This window comes from Schistocerca gregaria, chromosome 1 (genome assembly GCF_023897955.1).
Source record: "Schistocerca gregaria isolate iqSchGreg1 chromosome 1, iqSchGreg1.2, whole genome shotgun sequence".
Taxonomy (NCBI): Eukaryota; Metazoa; Arthropoda; class Insecta; order Orthoptera; family Acrididae; genus Schistocerca; species Schistocerca gregaria.
The window spans coordinates 645,378,353-645,400,121 of NC_064920.1; the positions used below are offsets into that span (position 1 = coordinate 645,378,353).

General features: G+C 40.7%; 1 protein-coding gene across 2 annotated transcripts in view; it reads left to right on the top strand.

Moving 5' to 3' along the window:
- The window catches only part of LOC126360933 (RNA helicase aquarius), a 320,041-nt gene that overhangs the window by 24,024 nt on the left and 274,248 nt on the right, over window positions 1-21,769 (top strand). Inside the window, exons 3-4 of one of the 2 annotated variants that reach the window (XM_050007751.1) lie at window positions 13,525-13,681; window positions 17,357-17,563. In XM_050007751.1, the coding sequence (XP_049863708.1) occupies window positions 13,525-13,681; window positions 17,357-17,563 (364 nt within the window). Of the gene's footprint in view, window positions 1-13,524; window positions 13,682-17,356; window positions 17,564-17,678; window positions 17,761-21,769 lie in introns of those variants that run through there. The other variant, XM_050007752.1, reaches the window with a different exon arrangement.

A 21,769-nucleotide genomic window follows, 5' to 3' on the forward strand; every position in this document is an offset into this window, starting at 1 on the left:
TTAAGAGGAAGGAGGGGGCATTTGAAAAAGTGTCCCCCTTCTTTATTCATAAGGGCCTAGAAGGACTTGCTGGAAGCCTGAAGTATATTACGTGGCTGCAGAGTGGTTCCCTACTGGTCGAGACTAATGGGACAAAGCAGGTGGAACTACTTATGAAGACCGAAAAATTGGATGAATATGCTGTAATTGTTGAACTGCATAACTCCTTAACTCTAGCATGGGTGTGGTCACATGCCATGACATTATGGATATCAACATAGCCGAACTTAAACAGGAATGGACATTACAGGGGGTAGTGGATGTAGAGCAGAGGATGCATAAGAATAATGGAGAAACTGAGAAGACCACCACATTCATTGTGACCTTTAATTCTCCGACTTTGCTTGACCAATCACGGCAGGTTTCCTCCGACTTAGGGTTAGGCCTTCTGTATCTAACCCAATGTGGTGCTACAAATGCCACCATTTTGGTCACTCAGTGCTGAGGGGGGGTGAAGCAAACTGTGGGAAATGTGGAAAGGCAGCCCATGAAACTGGGATTGACTGTCCATCTCCAACAGACTGTGTTAACTGATTTGGAGTGCTCTGGAGGCGAGACTGCCCTGCTGTTGTGGAGGAATGAAAAATTCAGGAACTAGAAGTCACCAAGAGGTCCCCCTATGCTGAAGCCATGCTTCCATGGCACAGACACCTGTTTCTAAGGTCTATGTCTTGACGCAGACGTTGTCCAGTGTATGATATCCACCACCACACCAGTACTTGCATATGAATCACTTCCCGATCTGGATTCACCTGCCAGATGGGGTGAACACAAAAGGAAACGGCTGCGATGGGTGCTCGGTTGACTTAACTGGACACTTTATAGCCAATTGACCCATTTCGAACATTGTGTGAATGTCGAGGCATGGGTGGATCATATTACAAAAATGATCCACCACACCACTGCAGTATCCATTTCACAGCCCACGGCACAACAGAAGAGGCAATCTGTCATTTGGTAGAGTGCCAAATGTCACTCTGTAATGAGGACCAGATGTGCCAGCCAACTGCAGAGAATCTTGCAGCCTTTGAGGTGGCAAGGGCAACATGTTGCCAAATTATTTGAGAGAGCAAGAAGTGGTCATGGCAGTAGTTCCTGAACACCATTAATTGTTTCACCAAAAGTTCCATTCTGTGGGAGACCATCATGGGAATTTCTGCGAAAGGAGGCAGGTGCCCCATGGCTGCTGTAATGGGGAATGGCACTCTCCAAATCAATCTGCAAACATTGCCCCGACTATGGTGAAGTATTTTGCCACATTTACTGCAACAGCCAGTCATGATCCATGTTTTCAGCACCTTAGAGCAGTTGATGAGAGGTGTAGTTTGGACTTCTGGTCCATGTTTGATGAAGATTACAATTGCCCAATTTCCATGTGGGAGCTGGACTCTGCCTTGTCGGTGGCTTGTTACACATCGCTTGGTCTTGACAGGTTCCATTGCAGTATTCTGCGGCACGTCACAAAGCGAAACAAACACATCCTCCTCACACTTTTTAATGCCATTTGGGTATCAGGTCACTTTCCTGACTTATGGTGTGAGGCAGATTTAATTCCTCTTTTAAAGCCTGGGAAAGACCATACATGCCCAAGTAGTTACTGTAGTGTTGCCCTTGCTAGCTGCATGGGGGAGACCTTGGAGCAGATGGTCAACCGCTGCCTTGTCTGGATCTTAGAATCCAGGCAACTCCTTAGTCGCTTTCAGTATCGGTTCAGGAAGTATCACTCCACCTTTGATAACCATTCCCTCCTTGAGGCAGCTACACAACAGGTTTTCCTAAGCTGGCATCACTTTCTAGGTACATTTTTTGACATCGAGAAGGCCTATGATACTTCCTGGAATCATCTTACTGGACATTGAGAAGGTCTATGATACTACCTGGAATCATCTTACACTGGAACCTCTTCGCGAATGGGGGTTTTCATGGTTGTCTTCCCATTTTTATTCAGTCCTTCCTCTCGCCACGATATTTTCAAAACCAAGTCATTGACATTCTGCCTGATCATATTGAGCAGGAGAACAGTGTTCCTCAAGGTAGTGTTTTAAGTGTGACTGTCTTTGCCATAGCTATTAATAGCATTACGTCTGTAGTGAAAATTCTTGTCCACTATTCGTTGTTTGTGGATGACTTCTCTGTGTTTTGCTCTTCTTCAAGCCTCGCAACGACAAAACATCAGTTGTAACTAACTTTTTGAAGTTTGGATGAATGGGTGCAGAAGAGTGGTTTTAAGTTTCCCACTGAGAAGTCTGTGTATCTTCTTTTTAACTGTTCTCGTTCCATTTTAAACATTCTTGAGTTGACACTTTTAAAGACACAGTGAGGTTTTTGGGCCTCATATTTTACTCTAAGCTTACATGGTTACCACATCTTGAGGACCTGAAAAAAATAGTCATTTAAGGCTTTAAGTATTTTAAAATGTCTTAGTCACAGTACATGGGGAGCAGACAGGACTAGTCTGCTCCGCTTTCACAGGGCATTTGTGCGATCTTGACTCGATTATGGGTGCATGGTGTATGAGTCTGCGAGACTTTCTTATGTAAAGATGTTGTATGTGGTGCACCATGAAGGGATTAGGTTGGGGCATTCAGAACAAACCCCATACCAAGCCTCTGTGCAGAGGCTGGTGACCCGCCACTTCATGTCAGGCGACAGCTACTTATGGTATGCCAGGTGTATAAAACAATGTCCGCACAATACACACCTGCCTACCTTACCATTGCTCAGCCTGCACTGGAAAGACTCTTTTGTAACCGGCAATAGGCAACGAGGTCCTGGGATTCGTGCGTGGGATTGCCTTCTAGAGATGGCTGATCTTTATGTTTTACATCATGGTGGGAGCAGATTTCCACCTTGGCTTCTCCGGAGGCTTGACTTATTTTAGACCTGATGCATTTTGAGAAAGATCATACATCAGATTTTAGATTTCAGTCTCAGGTTTTTACACTTTTAGATATGCATCATGGTTTCACTGTAGTGTACACTAATGGCTCGAAACAAGGGAATTCCCTTGGCTGCTCTGTTGTGTTCCCTGACCATGCCATCAGGATTCGCCTGATGAATATACCGTTTCCTCAGTGGTGCTCCATGCAATTCTGAAGGCACTGGAGCAGATATCTTGTATTTGGGGCAAACGGTTTCTCATTTGCTCTGATACCTCTAGTTCCTTACAATCGTTACAGAACCTATAACCAGCTGAAATGGTCTGGCTGATATAAGACCAACAGTACTTGCTCCAGCAGCAGGTAAGCATGTGTCATTCTGCTGGGTGCCACGTCATGTAGGGATGTGTGGAAAATGAACAGACTGATCGCGCTGTCAAGGAGGCCTGCAGAGGACAAGATGTGGCACACTGTCCTATTCCTTTGCAGGCTGTCGTTTCTGCACTACACTGGAATTGCATGAAATTTTTTGATGAAGAATGGCTGGCAGTGATGACATTTGGTGAAGTCAACAACCCAGCCATGGCGTTCCTCTTGCCAGTTGCTCAGGCAAGATGAAATGACTCTCATGCATCTTATTATTGGGCACTGCACTCTCACACATCGCTTTATACTACGGCTAGAGGACCCCCTTTTTATGATGATTGTGGCGTGCACATCTCTATGCGCCATATTTTAACGGAGTGCATTTTGTATCATGATGCAAGGGCAGAAGCAACTACTGGTGGGGATCTGCCTTCTATTTTAGGTGATGATGAGAAAACTGTGATGAAGGTTTTTAAGTTTTGTGATATGTCTGGAGTATGGCCTAAACTTTTAGGCTGGAGGTTTTAGTGTGTTGCAGAGTGTCTGGCTTCTCCATTTTTATACTTGTTGTCAGCCAGCAATGTCCATCTGCTATATTGTTTTAGCTCCTTATACCACTTTCTTCCTGTGTCATTAATGTTTTACTACTGACGCAATACTTCATTCCATGCTTCTGTGCAAATACATACACAGTTTTTTAACTTTTGTTACCTGTGTTTTACTTGCTGTTTTGTCTTCTTGTTTTGTATATTTTACTGACACTCATCTCAATCCATTTTCGCACAGGTGCTAAAAACCTTGCTGTTGTGTGCCCATACAAAAATGTCCACGTCCATGTCCATGTTGGCCTTCAGAAAACCTGGTTTCCAGCAATGTGGACCCTCACTCTTTGTACATATTGGGGGTATTACAAAAATCTTAATGACTGTAACATGATGTCATGTGGAGTATTTACACATGTCCTTACCTCTGTCTATAGTGAAGCTGTGCCCCTTCAAACAACTTTAGAGCCTGAAGCTGTCAGGGCGGGGACAACACAGCAAATTACCATTTGCAATGACTACATGCCTCCAAATAGTGAAGTATCATAAAATGTATCGGCTGCACTAATTTCTCATCTCCCTGCACATTTCTTACTTTTGGGTGATATCAGTGCCAATAACTCAGTGGGATGGAACCACGATTACTGGCTGTGATAAAGACTTTGAGAATCTACTTACTCAACTCAAGCTTTGTTTCTTAAATACAGATGTCCCTACTCATTTCATTGTGGTACATAGCACATGCTCAGCCACTGATCTCTCAGTTTGCAGTTGTGGCCTTCTACCACATATCCATTGTTGAGTTCATGACGACTTGTGTGGTATTGACCCTTTCCATTCTCCCTGTCCCTCCCCCAACGTCCCTCACCTGGACATTTGCCCAAATGGGCTCTCACCAAGGCTGACTCGGATGCTTTCACACTGTTATGACTGTTGGATCTTCATTGCATGGCAGTGTTGATGTGGGATACAGAATGTTACTACAACCATTGTTTCTGCAGCTGAATTGGCAAACACTTGTTCCTCAGATTGTACCCAGTGGAAGACAGTGCCTTGATGGTCTCCGGAAATCACTGCAGCCATTAGAGGTCGTAGGCAGTCCCTACAGCATCATAAGCGCACCCATCATTGGAACACCTCATTGCCTTCAAATAACTCTGGGCCCAGGTCTGTCAACTAATCAAATGATGGAAGAATGAGTGTTGGGAACGGTATGTCTCCACATGGAGCAGGAATCTCTCCTTCCCAGGTTTGGACTAAGACAGGTGCCTTTATGGATATCAGACCCCTGCAGGTATACCTAGGATTTCCATGAATGGAGCATTTTGCTGAGTATTACACTCGAACCTCTGCATCTGAGAATTACCACCACGCCTTCCATACACTCAAACAGCAAATGGAACGACAACACCTATCTTTTACTACAAGCTACCCAGAACCATATAATACTCCATTAAGTGAGTGGGAACCTCTCAGTGCTCCTGCAGACTGTCCTGACACAACCCTTCGGCCAGACTGCATCCAGTGCTAAAATCTGGTAAGACCCCACTAGATATTGTTGAGTCTTGGAGCCTTCAGGCTCTGTCTCAGGATGGTTTTTGCCAAGGTCACTTCACCACTGACAACTTGGTATACGTGGAGTCTGCCATCCGAAAGGCCTTTTCCTGCCATCATCACGTCATTGACATCTTTTTTGACTTGACAGAAGGCTGTGACACCACTTGGCGACACCACGTCCTCGTTACATTACACGAGTGGGGCTGTGGGGCCCACTCCCAATTCTTATGCAGAACTTTTTGTCGCTCTGCACCTTCAGACTTCAAGCTGGTATTTCACACAGTTCCTCCCATATGCAAGAGAACAGGGTCACACAGGGCTCAGGGCTCTTTACTGAGTGTCTCACTCTTTCTTGTGGCCATGAATGCTCTTGTAGTAGCTGTGCGGCCCTCAGTATGAGCCTTCTTACTTGCTGACGACAGTTGCCTTTCCTTTTGCTCATCTAATATTGGTGTGGCTGAACATCAACTGCAAAGAGCCATATGAAATGCTCAGTCATGGGCCCTCATCCACGGCTTTCAGCTTTCAGCCTCCAAGACTTGTGTCATGCACTTCTGTTACTGTTGTATGGTTCATCCACACCCACAACTTTATCTTGATGAGCATCTTCTTCCTTAATGTAGCGCACTCATCACTTTTTAGCACTGGTTTTTGATGTTTGCTTAACATGGTTTCCCCATCTTGGTCAGCTTAAGCAAAAGTGCTGATAGCACCTTAACATTCTTTGAAGCCTAAGACACACTGACCGGGGTACAGATTTTCCTGCACTGTTGCAGCTGTACAAAGCCCTTGTACAGTCCTGTCTTGATCATAGGTGCCTGGTGTATGGTTCAGCATCACCCTCAGCATTGCGGATGCTGTATGCTACACACCACTGTGGAGTTTGACTTGCAGCAGGAGCTTTCTGAACAAGCCCTGTAAACAGCCTACTGTGGAAGCTAGGGTTCCTCCATAGCAGATCATGTGACAACAATTGCTTACCAATTATACTGCGCACATTCGGATTTAGTCTAAATGCCCAAAATTACTGTCTCATTTTCTCTAACATGGCAACCACCTCCTGCAGTTGGTGCCCAGATCGGAGAATACAGTTGCAGTCCGTGTCTGGTCCCTTCTCACTGAACTCGAGTCTTTCCCTCTACCACCTCTCCTTCAGGTCCACTCATGTACACCTCCATGGTGTATACCTTGACCACAGCTTGAGTTGGACCTATTACAAGTCCCAAACGACTCAGTTCATCCTTTGGCTCTCTGCTGCATTTTTATGTCTATTCTTGATGCTTCCCAGGGTTCAGAGTTAGTTTACATGGATATCTCTATGGTTGGTGGTAATGTTGGGTTCACTTGTGCTCGCAAGACACACTAAATAATGCTCGTCACCAGATGGCTCCAGTGTTTTCACTGCAGATCTGGTAGCCATCTCTTGCACTCTCAAGCATATCTGTCTGTGCTGGGGAGTGCTTCCTCATTTGTAGTGACTCCTTGAGCGCCTTACAAGCTCTTGATCAGTGCCATCCTCACCATTCTTTGGTAATGGCCATCCAAGAGTAAATTTATGTCCTCGAACGAGGGCGGTCAGTGGTCTTCATGTGCACCGTGGGACGCGTCAGGATGATGGGAAATGAACTTGCTGATAGATTAGCCAAAGGGGCTACTCGTAAACCGAGTCTGGAGATTGGCGGCACATCGGAATCTGATCTTCAGTTGGTATTATGCTTCAAGGTTTTAGGGCTCTGGAATACAGAATGGCGCTCCCTGGCTTTTCTGAATAAGTTACATTTGGTAAAGGAGACGACGAATATGTGAGGTCCTCCATGCAAGCCTCTCGCAAGACTCCATTGTCCTTTGCTGACTCTACATTGGCTATCCTTGGCTGACTCACGGTCAGCTCCTACATCACGAGGACCCACCCCAATATGTCTGTGGTTCTCACTTGACTGTGGTCTACATCTTGTTAGACTTTCCAAATGTAGCTGCCCTGCAGTAGACTTTTAATGTCTCTGTCATGCTCCCTTTGCTTTTAGGTGACAGTGCCTGAACAGCTAACACAGTTTTAAGTTTTATCCATGAACTGGGTTTTCATCATTGTATTTAAGTGTGGACAGCTTGGCCTCATCTTTCAGGCCCTCATCCTACCTGCATTTTAACTCTTCCTCACTCCCCCTGGTGCTGTCTGTTAGATGTGGTGTTCATCATTTGTGTTTCTCTTGCCTTTGTTTTTAGGCTGGGGATTTTAGTTTGTTGCAGAGTGGCTGGCTCATCCTTTTCTATTCTTGCAATTAGCTGGCTAGAGCTACCTGCTATATTTTACCAATTTTTTACTTTTCAGTAATGTTTATAATTTTGGCTTGATACTTTTGTTTTCTATTTCAGTGTGCTCACACACATAGTTTAAACCATTTTCTTCCTTCTCCATATTTCAAGCAATGTGTCATCCTTTGGGATGTAGTTTTAATGTGAGAGCTGTGTGATTAAAGAAAAAGGGACTGATAACAGTGCAGTTTAGTTGCTTTAATCTCTAAACCAACCAACCAACCAACCAACCAACCAACCATCCTATTCTCAGTAGTGGCGTCATTGTCCTTGTTTCTGTTAAAATTGCTGCTGTTTGTTATAATATCAGCCACCTCCCTTATAACGGAATTCCATTGGTTGATGCAGGAGCCAAGCCTCTCATCTTTTCATGTTGTGTTTTATGACCATTTTCTAGGCAATACTCAGCTATGTCCGACTTGTGAACTCCATTTGTTGTGTTTAACCACTGGTTCAACAGCTTCCATGAAAATATGAAGTTCACAGTTGAGCACCAAGTAGATGACAGCATAAACTTTCTAGATCTGATCATTAGAATAATGAATAATAGAAACCTTTAAAATAACACTGACTGGTAACAGTCCACTATTGATCACTGTGCTTTCACGTCATTGGCTGGCATTTGGCATGTTGGCAGCCTAGATCTTTGTCTGACAGCTTCGTGGTGAATGTGGAAAATAGATTTGACCTGTTGCTTCAGTTAGAAGCTGGTGAGCCTCAAGCAGTTGCAGATGTGGACAGGCCACAACAAACTTTCAGCAGCAAATTGAAAAGTAAGGATGTAGGGAAATAAGTAAAGAGAAAGAAAGTGTTGTTGTTAGGTAGCTCCCATGGAAGAGGTGTTGGCCAACTTTTGCAGGACGAACTAGGATCAGAATACCAGGTTACCAATTTTTGTTAAACCTAGTGCTGAACTGGAGCAGGTGACAGAAGATTTAGGTTCACTTTGCAAATATTTCACTAAGGAGACACCGTGATTATAGTGTATGGGGCAGGTAATAGTATTGACAGAGATCCTGGGTACAGTAGGGGGTGGGGCAGGTAATAGTATTGACAGAGATCCTGGGTACAGTATAGAGTGTGACATGGCAAAGATTGCATCAGCATCAAAACATACTAGTGTTGAGTTTGTATCTGTTCTTGGGCACCATGACTGACCTTCATTTGAACTCTTCTGTCAAGATAGTTTATTTGGAGTTGGAACGGCTGCTTATGTTGGGTGCAGGATCAGACATTGGTGTGGTTCCTGTTGATTTTCTTAATAGTTAGGATTATACTAGGCCTGGCCTTCACCTCAACAGGAAACGGAAGGGTAAACTGGCTGGGAAAATAGCAGGAAAGTTAAAGGGGGGAGGCACTGCCATGAGTGATAAAATACCAGTGGTTATAGGGTTCAGAAAAGACCCTTTTTTAGGGTAGGGAGGACAGAAAGAAACCAAATTTTAAGAGAGGTTAGGACTGAGACAAACCTTCAGTTTGAGAATGAAACCAAAAAACATAATTCTAGCTTATTACATCAGCCTAAACAGCTATTGGTAAAGAATTTTCAACAGTCAGCAGATATTTCAATTCTACCCTTTTTAACTCAGTCAATGTGAAATGTCAGCTATCTTTATTGCATCAAAATATTCGAGGACTAAGAAATAAAATTAATGAATTCATTATCTGCATAGATGAATTAGTCTTCAAACCCAGCTGACATAATCTGCCTCTCTGAATATCATGTGACCACTGGTATAGAACTTGTAAGTGTTGCAGGATTTAGGTTAGCATCTCACTTTTGTAGAGCAGAAATGGAGAAAGGAGGAGTTGCCACATTCATCAGGAACTGTCATAAATTTAAGAACATAGACATTCATAAATTTTGCCTAGAACAGCATATGGAAGCATGTACAACAGAAGCATAATTTCACAAAAAATCCTTCATAATATTAATTGTATATTGAGCACCTGCAGGTATTTTTAATCTGTTCATAAACTATCTTGAAGCTGTACTGGCCCATTTAACACCTAAAAACAAAGAAGTAGTGGTTCCTGGTGATTTCAATATAGATTTCATTAAAGACTCTCCCAATAAGACTTGTTTGAGTTAGTAACACTATCATTCAACTTAATTACCGCTGTAAAGTTCCTAGGTAGCCAATTTCTCACAAACAGCCATTGATAATATCTTTATAGAAAAGTCCAGTGAACAAAATTATATTACAAAACCAATAGTCAATGGCCTCTGAGTCCGTGACATGCAGTTCCTTCTGTTAAATGTTAATACTGAGCAGGATATAAAATCTGTTAAATCTGAGCTCAAGAGGGTAATCAATAAGCCAAAAATTGATTATTTTAAGACACTCCTCAGAGACATTCACTGGAGTGATGTTTACAGTGCTCATGGCATGAATGAAAAATATAAAACTTTTGCTAATAAAGTGCTCACTGTTTTCCCTCAAAACTAACCAAGGTTAGAGCACAGTCTACAAAGAAGCCATGGTTTACTCAAGGAATTAGGGGTATCTTGTAAAACAAAAACTGTATCTGTCAATCCAAAACAGTCCTGATGTTGATGCTTATAGCATGTTACAAGAAATACTGCAAAATATTAAATACTGTAATATGAACATCAAAGCAAATATGTTACAAGGAAAAGATAGTCATATCAGATAACAAAATAAAGACAATATGGGAAATAGTGAAGGAGGAGACTGGTAGAACCAGACATGAAGAGGGACAAGTAGCATTAAAAGTAAATGATACATTGGTGACAGATGTGTGTAGTGTTACAGAACTTTTTAACAAACATTTTATAACTGTTACTGAAAAGATGGTGTTGTTAGGTTCTGTAGATGCTGCTATGGAATACCTCAGACCAGACATTTCAAGCAACTTTCAATAACTGTACCAACAGAAATAATGTCCACCATAAAATCTCTAAAATCAAAAACATCTAGTGGGTATGATGAAATATCAACAAAGTTAATTAAAGAATGTGATTCTAAGATAAGTAACATATTAAACTATCTGTGTAACCAGTCGTTTATCAGTGGAATATTTCCTGAGTGGTTGAAATATGCTGAAGCTAAGTCACTGTTTAAGAAGGGAGATAAAGAAATGGCACCAAATTTCCATCCAATTTCACTTTTGCCGGCAATTTCAAAAATTTTAGAAAAGGTGATGTACAATCGGCTTTATAATAATTTTATCACAAATATTGTAACATATTGTCAAAGTCGCAGTCTGGATTTCTAAAGGGTTTTGATAATGAGTAGGCTATCTACACTTACAGTGAAAATGTGCTTAACTCATTAGACAAAAAATTCCAGACAACTGGTGTATTTTGTGATCTGTCAAAGGCATTTGACTGTGTAAATCACAATATCCTTTTAAGTAAATTAGAATATTATGGTGTAACAGGAAATGCTGCAAAATGGTTCAAGTCTTATATCTCTGGCAGGAAACAAAGGATGTTATTAGGAAAGAGATGTGTTTTAAGCTATCAGGCATCACGCAACTGGGAACTAATTACATGTGGGGTCCCCACAAGGTTCCATTTTAAAGCCCTTACTTTTCTCGTGTATATCAATGACCTTTCATCAGTAACATTACCAGATGCCAAGTTTGTTTTGTTTGCCGATGATACAAACATTGCAATAAATATCAAATCAAGTGTAGTCTTAATAAGATTGGCTAATAAAATATTTGTGAACATTAATCACTGGTTCCTAGCCAATTCTTTGTCACTAAACTTTGAAAAAACTCTCTACATGCAGTTCAGAACTTGTAAGGGGTGTCCCACTAGTATATGCCTAACATGCGATGACAAGCAGATAGAAGAAGTGGACAGTGTTAAATTCTTGGGATTACAGCTTGATAATAAATTCAACTGGGAGGATCACACCACAGAACTGCTGAAGCTTCTTAACAAATCTCTATTTGCAATGCGAATTGTGTCAGACATAGGGGATATAAAAATGAAAAAGCTTACTTTCATTCCATAATGTCAAATGGGATTATTTTTGTGGTTAATTCATCAAGCCAAGCTAAAGTTTTCTGGGCACAAAAACGTGCAGTAAGAGTTATATGTGGTGTGAACTCAAGAACATCCTGCAGAAGCCTGTTCAGCGATCTAGAGATACTAACTACTGCTTCCCAATATATTTATTCCTTAATGAAATTTGTCATTAAAAATATATCACCTTTTGAAACCAACAGCTCAATTCATGGAATCAATACTAGAAATAAGAATAATCTTCACAAGGATTTAAAGTCACTTACACTTGGGCAAAAAGATGTGCATTATTCAGGAACACACATTTCCAATAACTTGCCAGCAGCCATAAAAAGCTTAAAAACCAATGAAATTCCGTGTAAGAGAAGCCTAAAGGATTTATTGGTGGCCAACTCCTTCGACTCCATTGATGAATTTCTCAGTAGAACCAACTGATTTGTGTATATGTGTGTGTGTGTGTGTGTGTGTGTGTGTGTGTGTGTGTAACTTCTGCACCATTTCAGTGCAGTAATGTGTTCATTATTAGTATTGTAGTAGCTCTATTACATGTTTATTACCTTATAAATAAAAAAAACTTTTTTATTTTATATTCAGTGCATTAATGTAATGATTTTTCCATAATGCATTCATTAAAAAAAAGTGACGATCATTCCACTTGGGACCTGTGGAAGGTACATTAGCTTATTTGTTTCAGTTGTAAATATTTGTCATGTATTATTGTTTTACATCCTGGAGGACCACCTCACTACGAATCAGTTGGAATGAGAGTAAATCTAATCTAATCTAATGTTTTCTGAAGGACTCAGTTAACTCAATCATGTCACCAGCTTGAAGAAATGGTGTTAGTACAGGCAGTCAGGAAGCTCTCTGTCATGTTTAACCATCGGACGGCAGTAGATTATATACTTTGATTCTTGTATGTATTGTAGTGTGATGGTTGAGACATTATACTTACATTTGGGAGGATAGCAGTTTAACTCCCCATTTAGCTGTCCAGATTTATGTTTACTGTTGTTTTTGTAAATCATTTAAGGTTGATGCTGGTGTGTTTCCTTTCAAAAGGACTACTACTTGTGCTCTCTGTAATTACCTCATAATTGATGGAATGCTGAACCCTATTCTTCCTTCCTGATTTGTTAACTGTGTAGATTTCAACCTACATTTCTTCAATTTCTTGTTCAGTCTATCAGCTATAGGCTTTTTTTCTTACTTTATGTATTTTTTGGCAAAGTGTTTTGTGTGTATGACAACTGAGGTTTAAAATCTTACCATTCTTAGAAGACGATTCTTCAAATATTGATAATATTTTTCTGCTTATCACTACTTTCTCAGTTTGTATCGTATCTGTTGCATTGTGCGCTGTTTGTGACTTGAAAATTTAGGTGATAAATTAGTTGCCGGCTGGGGTGGCCGAGCGGTTCTAGGTGCTACAGTCTCAAACTGTGTGACCGTTACGGTTGCAGGTTCGAATCCTGCCTCGGGCATGGATGTGTGTGATGTCCTTAGGTTAGTTAGATTTAGGTAGTTGTAAGTTCCAGGGGACTGATGACCTCAGAAGTTAAGTACCATAGTGCTCAGAGCTATTTTTGATAAATTAGTTATCCAGTTGTTTCCCTTTTCCACAGCCTATTTGCTGCTTTTTTAAAAAATTTCTGTTAACACTACCTTAAAGAAGCTTCAGTTCAAAGGTTTGAGATTTACTGTTTATTTTTGACAATTTTTTTTCTTATGTAATAGCCCAATTTTCACTTACAGATTGTAATGAAGTTATTTTGATTTTGTATTAAATTTTAACTTTTGTATTAATTTTGATTTGTGGATTCTACAGTTTTGCAATACGGCGAATCATGATGCTAGAGTTCAGCCAGTACTTGGAAAACTATCTGTGGCCAAACTATAAAACAGGACATGCATCTCATGCGCATATGATGTCAATTGTTGTCATGGTAAATGAAAAGTTCCGTGAAAGAGTACCCGCTTGGCAGGTGAGTTACAACTACACTTATTGGTGTAATTGATGTCTTAAATGGATAGAATTTGCTGATCATTTTCTAAAATAAAAGCTACGTCATGATGTATTACACCAATAAAAGTGTGTAATAAGACTACATGTCTGAAACACAATATTTTCTTGGAAATTACTTGCTTTAAAAGCAGTAGCTAGAGGCATGTGTGGATAAGAGAAATGGTGTCTAAATCTGCATGCGGCTTTGGTAATTTGTTGCAAATTAATGTTGGACCTATTTCACTGTTAGTCCTATCAATTTTAAACTATTTTTTTCTGCATCTAAGAGTGGCACAAATAATTGAAGTTCCTTGTTTGTGTTTAAGGGCTTTTGTTGGAAAGAAAGAAATTTTGTATCTGTTTATTAACAGTTTACGAATAGCTCACATAATTTGTGTCTCATAACATAAGACTGCAGAGGCCAATCATGAACACCGTGCGAGGTGGCGCAGTCGTTAGCACACTGGACTCGCATTCGAGAGGACTATGGTTCAATCCCGCGTCCGGACATCCTGATTTAGGTTCTCCGTGATTTCCCTAAATCGCTCCAGGCAAATGCCGGGATGGTTCCTTCGAAAGGGCACGGCCAACTTCCTTCCCTAATCCGATGAGACCGATGACCTCGCTGTCTGGTCTCCTCCCCCAAAACAATCTGCGCCAATCATGAACATATTTTAGTACAACAAAGAATGCCATTTTTTCAATACATTCAATGAATTATAACATTGTCATAATTACTGAATTAAATTTTTTCAGAACTTCTGCCTTCTGCAGAACATTAATGTGCCATTTCAAAGTTAAATGAAGGTGTGATACAAATAGCCACATGTTGCATTTTGTCAAATGTTAGTCAAATAGTTGGGCATGTACATATTAATTCACCATAATGTTAATCACATCAGTGTGCTACACTTCTCATGGTGACAAGTGTTGCATTGTGTACTATTAAATACTCTTTAACATAAATATTGAATGGAAAGTCAGGACATAGAACATTAGTTTTGAAGTTTTGTTCATTCTGAAATGTTCCAGGACTTCAGACTATTTTGCATCTTCCGAATGTAGCTTGTTCTTGTGTCAGGTGGGTGTGCATCATGTCTTAAGTATTTCTTCACTTTGGTAGTGCCTGAGACAAAGGAGCAAGGAAATCTGACAACAAATATGCAGGTTAATGATATATACGAATTAGCTGATGCTTATGAATTCTCTCTCTCTCTCTCTCTCTCTCTCTCTCTCTCCCCCCCCCCCCCCCCCTCCCTCCCTCTCTTTTTTCTGCTAACCTTATGATAGATACAAACCTACTAGGTCTAGTAAGTGCAAGGATCTGTTTTTCATACTCTAATCTTTTTTATCCCCTGCTATTCTTCTCCTTCACGGCTCTTTCCACTGCCAAGTTATTCGTCCTTTACTGCCGTAGCTGATGTCCCACTGACCTTCTTTTTTGTACTCTATGTGTTCACTTTATTGATTCATATTCCATCTTAAGACTCACATTTCAGTTGCTTCCATTTTTTTCTCCCACAGTTTTCTCTCCTCTTCACTTACCAAGACTGCTGTGTTTCAGACCTACAGTTTCAAAAGTATTTAGCCGAATTCTACACAGACGCGGAATGAGTACTGTTAAGTTGCTTTTAATACTGAAAATAAATTACAGTTCTAAGGCGCCAGAGTTTACGCAAAGCATTAGTAATAAATGGCTAGTTTCCTATGTTCCAATCTTCCACAAGCTGTGATTATAAAATGACAAGACTATACCAACACATCTGTCCTTCTACAGCACATTCAAACCAGTATGGTGGTACTCCATCCCAAATCAGCTAAAGCTCTTGCAGCCAAGCACAAACAATAGAAAAGACTCCTGCTGCACCATGACTTTGCAAACATGTCAATAATACGTGTGAACTGCGTGTTTTCAGTTACCATTACAGCATATGTGCAGTTCTTCTCCATGCAATCATGTTAGTTGATGACAAGTAATACAATTTTACAAAAATCATGTAACAACATTGGCCTGTCTTTTAACTATTAAATTATTATAACTGCAGATATCCACAAATGTGCCTGCAATTATCTGCATCTGTGTGTTCTTGTATATGCAAAGTCATCATTACTGTGGCTATGTGCTGATATGTATCCATGCAGATCTGTAGCAGTAGTAGGGTTTCTCACACTGCGCTAGCATTAATAGCAGTCATATGGCTGTTCTTTCTGAAGCAGTGCAAAACATGGTTTTTAGAAATGTCAAGTGATTCAATTATTTTTTTGAATGTGTGGTGTCTGTACTTTCGGACATGTCTTAAAGAACAGACACCATGTGGAATCCACAGCTGTGATACATTTTATATAAACTGAAGGTGGAAAAGGAGGGGGGGATTAGGGAAGGGATGGAATTACTGATGTCAGCTGCACAGGGACATTATGTGGAATCAGCGACGAGGAATAAAAACATGTACTGGACTGGGATTCGAACCCAAAATCACCTGCTTACTAGGCAGGTTCGTTAACCACTGCACCATCAGGGACACACTACGCCCACCGAGTGCCACCTATCCACAGTCCCTGTCCATTTCCTCCATGCTCACTAGTCAGAGACGCCAGCAGGAGATCAGACATACTGGTGCATCAGCACTGAAGAAGGTGGATCCATTGCCCATCTAGGCAAATCAGTTACATGAATGTGTGGTGTCTGTTCTTTCAGACATGTCCTGCTTAGTAAGCAGGAAATGTTGGATTCAAATCTCGGTCTGGTACACATTTTCATACACCACTGCTGATTCCAAGTAATGTCCCAATGCAGTTACATCAGTATTCCCCCCCCCCCCCCTCCCCCCCTTTCTCCATCTTCAATTTACATATAGTTTAATTCTTCTTCTTCTGCCACCAAAAAAGTTCTTTAAGTAATGTAACACATTTGTGAATTGGCTTTTGTGTGTCCTTACTCTGAAAGCATAACTGATCTGAAATGCAGAGATACATCTTAGAGCACAGTGGAAAGCACATCTGGAGGTTCCTTCCTTACACCTCGCTGTTCCAGATGGGCTTTACTCCACAACACAGACTTGATTTGAACACAACAAACAGACACATCAGTGCCTAGCCAGACTATTCATAATTTTGTGAAAAAAGAAAGGGGGGGGGGGGGGGGGGCACGAGGGAGAATTGAACATGGATCTCCCCTTTCACAGGTCCAATACCATGACCACACAACCACGACGTCTTGGCTTTCTATTTTCCTTCTTTTTTCACTGTTTGGTACACCTCCCTGTTTTCATGCTTTATCCATGTTCAGTTTTTGACAGGCTATACACTGGGCCATCTTATCACTGGGGGAGGGGGGGGGGGGGGGGTTGCAATGGGGATCTTCCCTTGTGAGGTATAGATATGATAATACTACTCTATCTGCAAAAGTACTTTTTTTATAGAATTGAGTTTGATAACTGATAATTTGTAAACAGGTATATCTAAAAAATCAATTTACTTAATTTTAAGAATAATTAAGTGTTTAAACTTCTTTTTAGCACCCTGTATGAAATATATTTCCTGCTTTAACTTCTGTTAGTCCAGTCATTTTGAACCTTGCACTGAATTTTGATTAAATTTACATTACTTTGTTTTATTTTTACGTTCTTGAAATAATGTGATATTTTGTTCACAGCCCTTCTGCAAGAGACCTGATCACTTCTCAGGATTTTTCCAGCAAGTGTTAGAGGCATGCATAATGGAAAATGTAGCAACGAGTCTTCGTGAACAGACAGCTCTTTTACTTTTCCTCAATCACTGTTTTAATAGTATGGAGGTAGCACTTATACGAGACCAGGTTAAGAGACTTGTTTCTCTGTCCATGTGGGTCTCCCTTCTACAAGTAAGTTACTTTTGGCTAGTAGAATGTAGTTGACACAAATTACACTCTGGAAACAATTTTGTCTGAACTTTGCATTTAATGTATAACAATCTACTGAAAGCCTTCAGGAAAAATCAGACAGTGGAAAATGCAGGATGGAATGCAACAATATTATGAAAAGGATGTGCCTTTCTGCAACTCATCATCTCCGCTGTATGGTGAGTAGCTACTATCTTTTTCATAATATTGTTACATTCTACTGAAAGCCTATAGTTTATGCACATCCTAAGTTTTTCCCTCTATAAAAATGTGTTACATTGACTTCTGTCTCTGAAAAAAAAGTGCATAAAGATTCTGGAATATAATAAAAGGCAGAATGGTATTCATAAAGTGCTCTTAACAGTTTTGCATATACTTTCCTCGCAGACCTATGTAGTTGAGATAGTGCAGTGGTTAGCAAACAGGGCTTGTATTGAGAGAAACCCTGTCTAAACATCCTGAGTTTGGTTTTCTGTGGCTTCTTTAAATAAAGGCTATGATCAGTTTTCTTTTGTATATTATGAATTTTTGTTCTATCCCTAGTGATCCTGACATTCTTTCCTGCCTTCTTGTACACCCCATTTCAATGTGTAATCAGTAATTTGCTGCTCTATCGGGCATATAACAAATTAATCACATTAATAGTTTAAGTTTCATTTCATGTCTTTGGCCATTTGCTACCAGAATTGACAGGGGATTCAGAAATTCCCACTACAAACCTCTAGGACAGGCTGTTCCAAGTGAGCTCCAGGGAGCCTGAGCGCTCCGGAGTGCTCACTGTGGCAGCTTGGAGCCAGCGTGGAGGGGGAAAGCGAACTCACTGCCCCCTGGCCGCATGCAGCTGCAACTGATGCAATAATCCGTGTTCAATGACAGCTATGACTTGCTGCAGGAACCCTGTACCTCTGTTGGAGGATACCTTTCTATTCATTGAGAGGGATGGTCTTCCGCCGTGTCTTGTTTGCCATAAAGTATTTAATTATTCAAAGAGGTACAATATACAACGACATTATACACGTCTTCACACAGTGCACTATGATCAGGTAGAAGGCATTGCACACAGAGAACTGGTAGCCAGGCTTAAGAACGACATACCAGGAGATGTAAGTTTAAAAACGGTTTCATAATACGGAGGGTATCAAAACATGCAACATAGTTCATGTTCTGTAATGCTTTTATAATTTTCAGGTGAATAAGAGAGGAGAAAACACTACTGAATCTGCAATTAGAACAAGCTACAGGGTCACTCACATCATTGCCACGAGTGGCAAGCCATTTTCGGTGGGACCACTCGTAAAATCGTGCATGGTAGCAGTTGCAGAAAGTTTGTTTCCAAGTGAGGTGCAGGCAATTGAAGGGGTTTGCCTGTCAAAGCAAACAATGTCTCGTCGAATCCTGGATATGGTAGCGGATTTAAAGACACAGCTCAGGAAAAAGGCGGAGAGCTTTGTTGCATTTTCGCTAGCCCTTGGCAAAAGCACCGAGATATTGAACTGTGCTCAGCTTGCAGTCTTTGTGCGTGGTGTCGACATGGAGCTGCAAGTAACTGAAGAACTCTTGGATGTGGTACTACTCGATTACACTGCAACAGGCCATGACGTTTTTGAAGCTGTTTGTGAATTGGTGGAGAATATGAATTTGCCGTTGGATAAGCTCCATTGTGTAGTGACAGACGGTGCACCACAAATGATCGGGTGTCATCAAGGTTTTGCTTCTCGTTTGAAAAATGAACTCGGGGACGAATTCGGGAAAGACATTTTGCCTATTCATTGTTTTATTCACCAAGAGGCACTGTGTGCTGAAACAGCAGAGCCAGGTGGCGTAATGAAAGATGTCGTGTATTGTGTGAATTTTGTGTGGTGTCACGGTATGAATCACCACCTATTCAAAGGATTCCTGAAAGATATGGAAGTGGAGTATGGGGATATACCTAACCACAGTACAGTTCATTGGCTTATTCGGGGAAAAGTTCTTGATGTTTTCTTTGCCATTTGTGAGGAAATATCCCTTTTTCTTGAAATGAAAGGGGAAGAAATGCATTGTCTGAAAGATATAAAATGGATGTCAGACCTGGCGTTCCTAGCTGACATAACTATGCATCTGAATAATTTAGATCTATCATTGCAAGGCAAAGGGCAGCTAATCATTGACATGCACAACCAGATCAAAGCGTTCATGGAAAACTTATATTTATTTGAGAGGCAGATGAGTAATGGACATTTAACGTTCTTCAATCGTCTTGCTTCTTTAAAACTACCTGAAGGTACTACTTTCGGCGATTACCAAGCAAAGTTAAAACAGCTCATCACGTTGTTTGAAACACGATTCCGAGACCTCACTAGTTTGGAAATGGAACTTAAGGTGTTCAGCACTCCTTTTTCAGTTTCCCCCAATGACTTGTCATTGTCACCTCAGTTGGTGATTATTGATTTGCAAAATTCAACTTTGTTGAAAGAGAGGTACTACAACACGTTGAATTTGTCACGATGGTATCGTTCATTACAGCAAAAATTTCCGAAGCTTCACAACAATGCCGCTCAGATCATGTCCATGTTTGGATCTACGTATTGTTGTGAGCAGCTTTTCTCAGCAATGAAAAGAGTAAAAAGTAAGGAACGATTGTTTCTTCAGGGTGCAACAATGAAGGTCATCCTCCGCATTAACACTGCGAACACTTTGACACCTGATATTTCCGATCTTGTAATGAAAAGAAAAGTCAAACTACAGAGGCCCAATAAATTTATTATGCAATTTCTTGTAAAACAGTTGTTTCTTATTTATTTCCTGAACATCTTATTTCCTGGTGTAGCATGTCACCACGTCTTAGCAGCTAAGAGTATGAGGTTGTCGATCTTGTAAGACGCAGCTGGCACATCAAAACGCTTGCCTTGGTGCCTGCCTCAACCAGCCGTGCCAGGTGCTGGCCCACTTGAATGGTCATGGCGAGCAACACGGCTCCCTGGAGCAGGGAGCACTCCGCGGCTCACAACGGAGCTGACGAACTGGAACAGCCTGCTCTAGGACTTGTAGAGGGAAGTGAGTACATAATATATTGAATAGGAATCCATGCCCAGAAACTTCTATTTCTGTTCTATTATGTGTAACGCATCCACACCTGCTGAGGGAAAGAGAAAAAGTCTTGGAGTAGCTTGACCTGGTATGCAATAGAGTAGATAGGATGACACATATTATTTCTTGTGGTGTTGTATGCAAAGTTTAAATGAGACTCCTGTAGAGACTGATGTAGATCTACTGCTGCAAGTTCTGGTCACTGCAGTAGGAATTGAAGAGGCATCAGGTAGGGTGGAGAGTGTGTACTGGAACATGCTTCATAGGTATAATTCTGTAACATTGGTGGTGCTGGTGGTCACCACATCGAGCCTGTGTCATAATGCATGTAAACATATAATGCATAAGTGTTCATACATTCATATGTGCATAAATGATAAGTACATGTTTCATCATTATTTCCTTTTGAATTGTTAGCTACTAATAGATCTGTGTCACACCTAATTCAGTTCTTCAAGTAGTAGTCTGTGGGTAAACATCTGAACTGAAACTGTCGTAGAACAGAAACTATGTTTCCAGACATCTGTTCCTGTGCAAAATATTATGTACTGACTGTCCTCTAAAAGTCCTAAAAGTTTGTAACAGTAATATCCGAGTAACCCTGTATAATGAAATGAATTTTATGGAATATGCAGTACATCACCTGTCATTGTCCTCACTCCTAAAATAATTTCATGTAACATTTTATCAAAATTCATTTAATCAAGTTTCATGGGAGAGACACAGAAGTTGATATGCACAGAAATCAGTTTCTAGTAGTTATTTATGATTAATGGATTTCAAGAAACCAAAAAAATATGTAACTATTCTCCATAGTGACATCGAAGTTTCATGCTGTGGCATATGCGTGTATAAAATCTTATAGTTATTCACATGGCATCAAATTGGAATTAAAACTCAATCTTTCTAATACAAACTTTATCATGATATGGCCAATGAAGAAGGTGGTGATTATCTTCCAAAGCTTGAGTTTTAATTCCAGTTTTATGCAATCTTAACAATGAGATTTTATAGTACTCCTCATACTGCGCACACACACTATCATGTCACGGTAAACCAACCAGACCTACATGTGGGTATGTGGTTAAGTCAGTAGTCTTACAGTGCCAATCCCAGTAC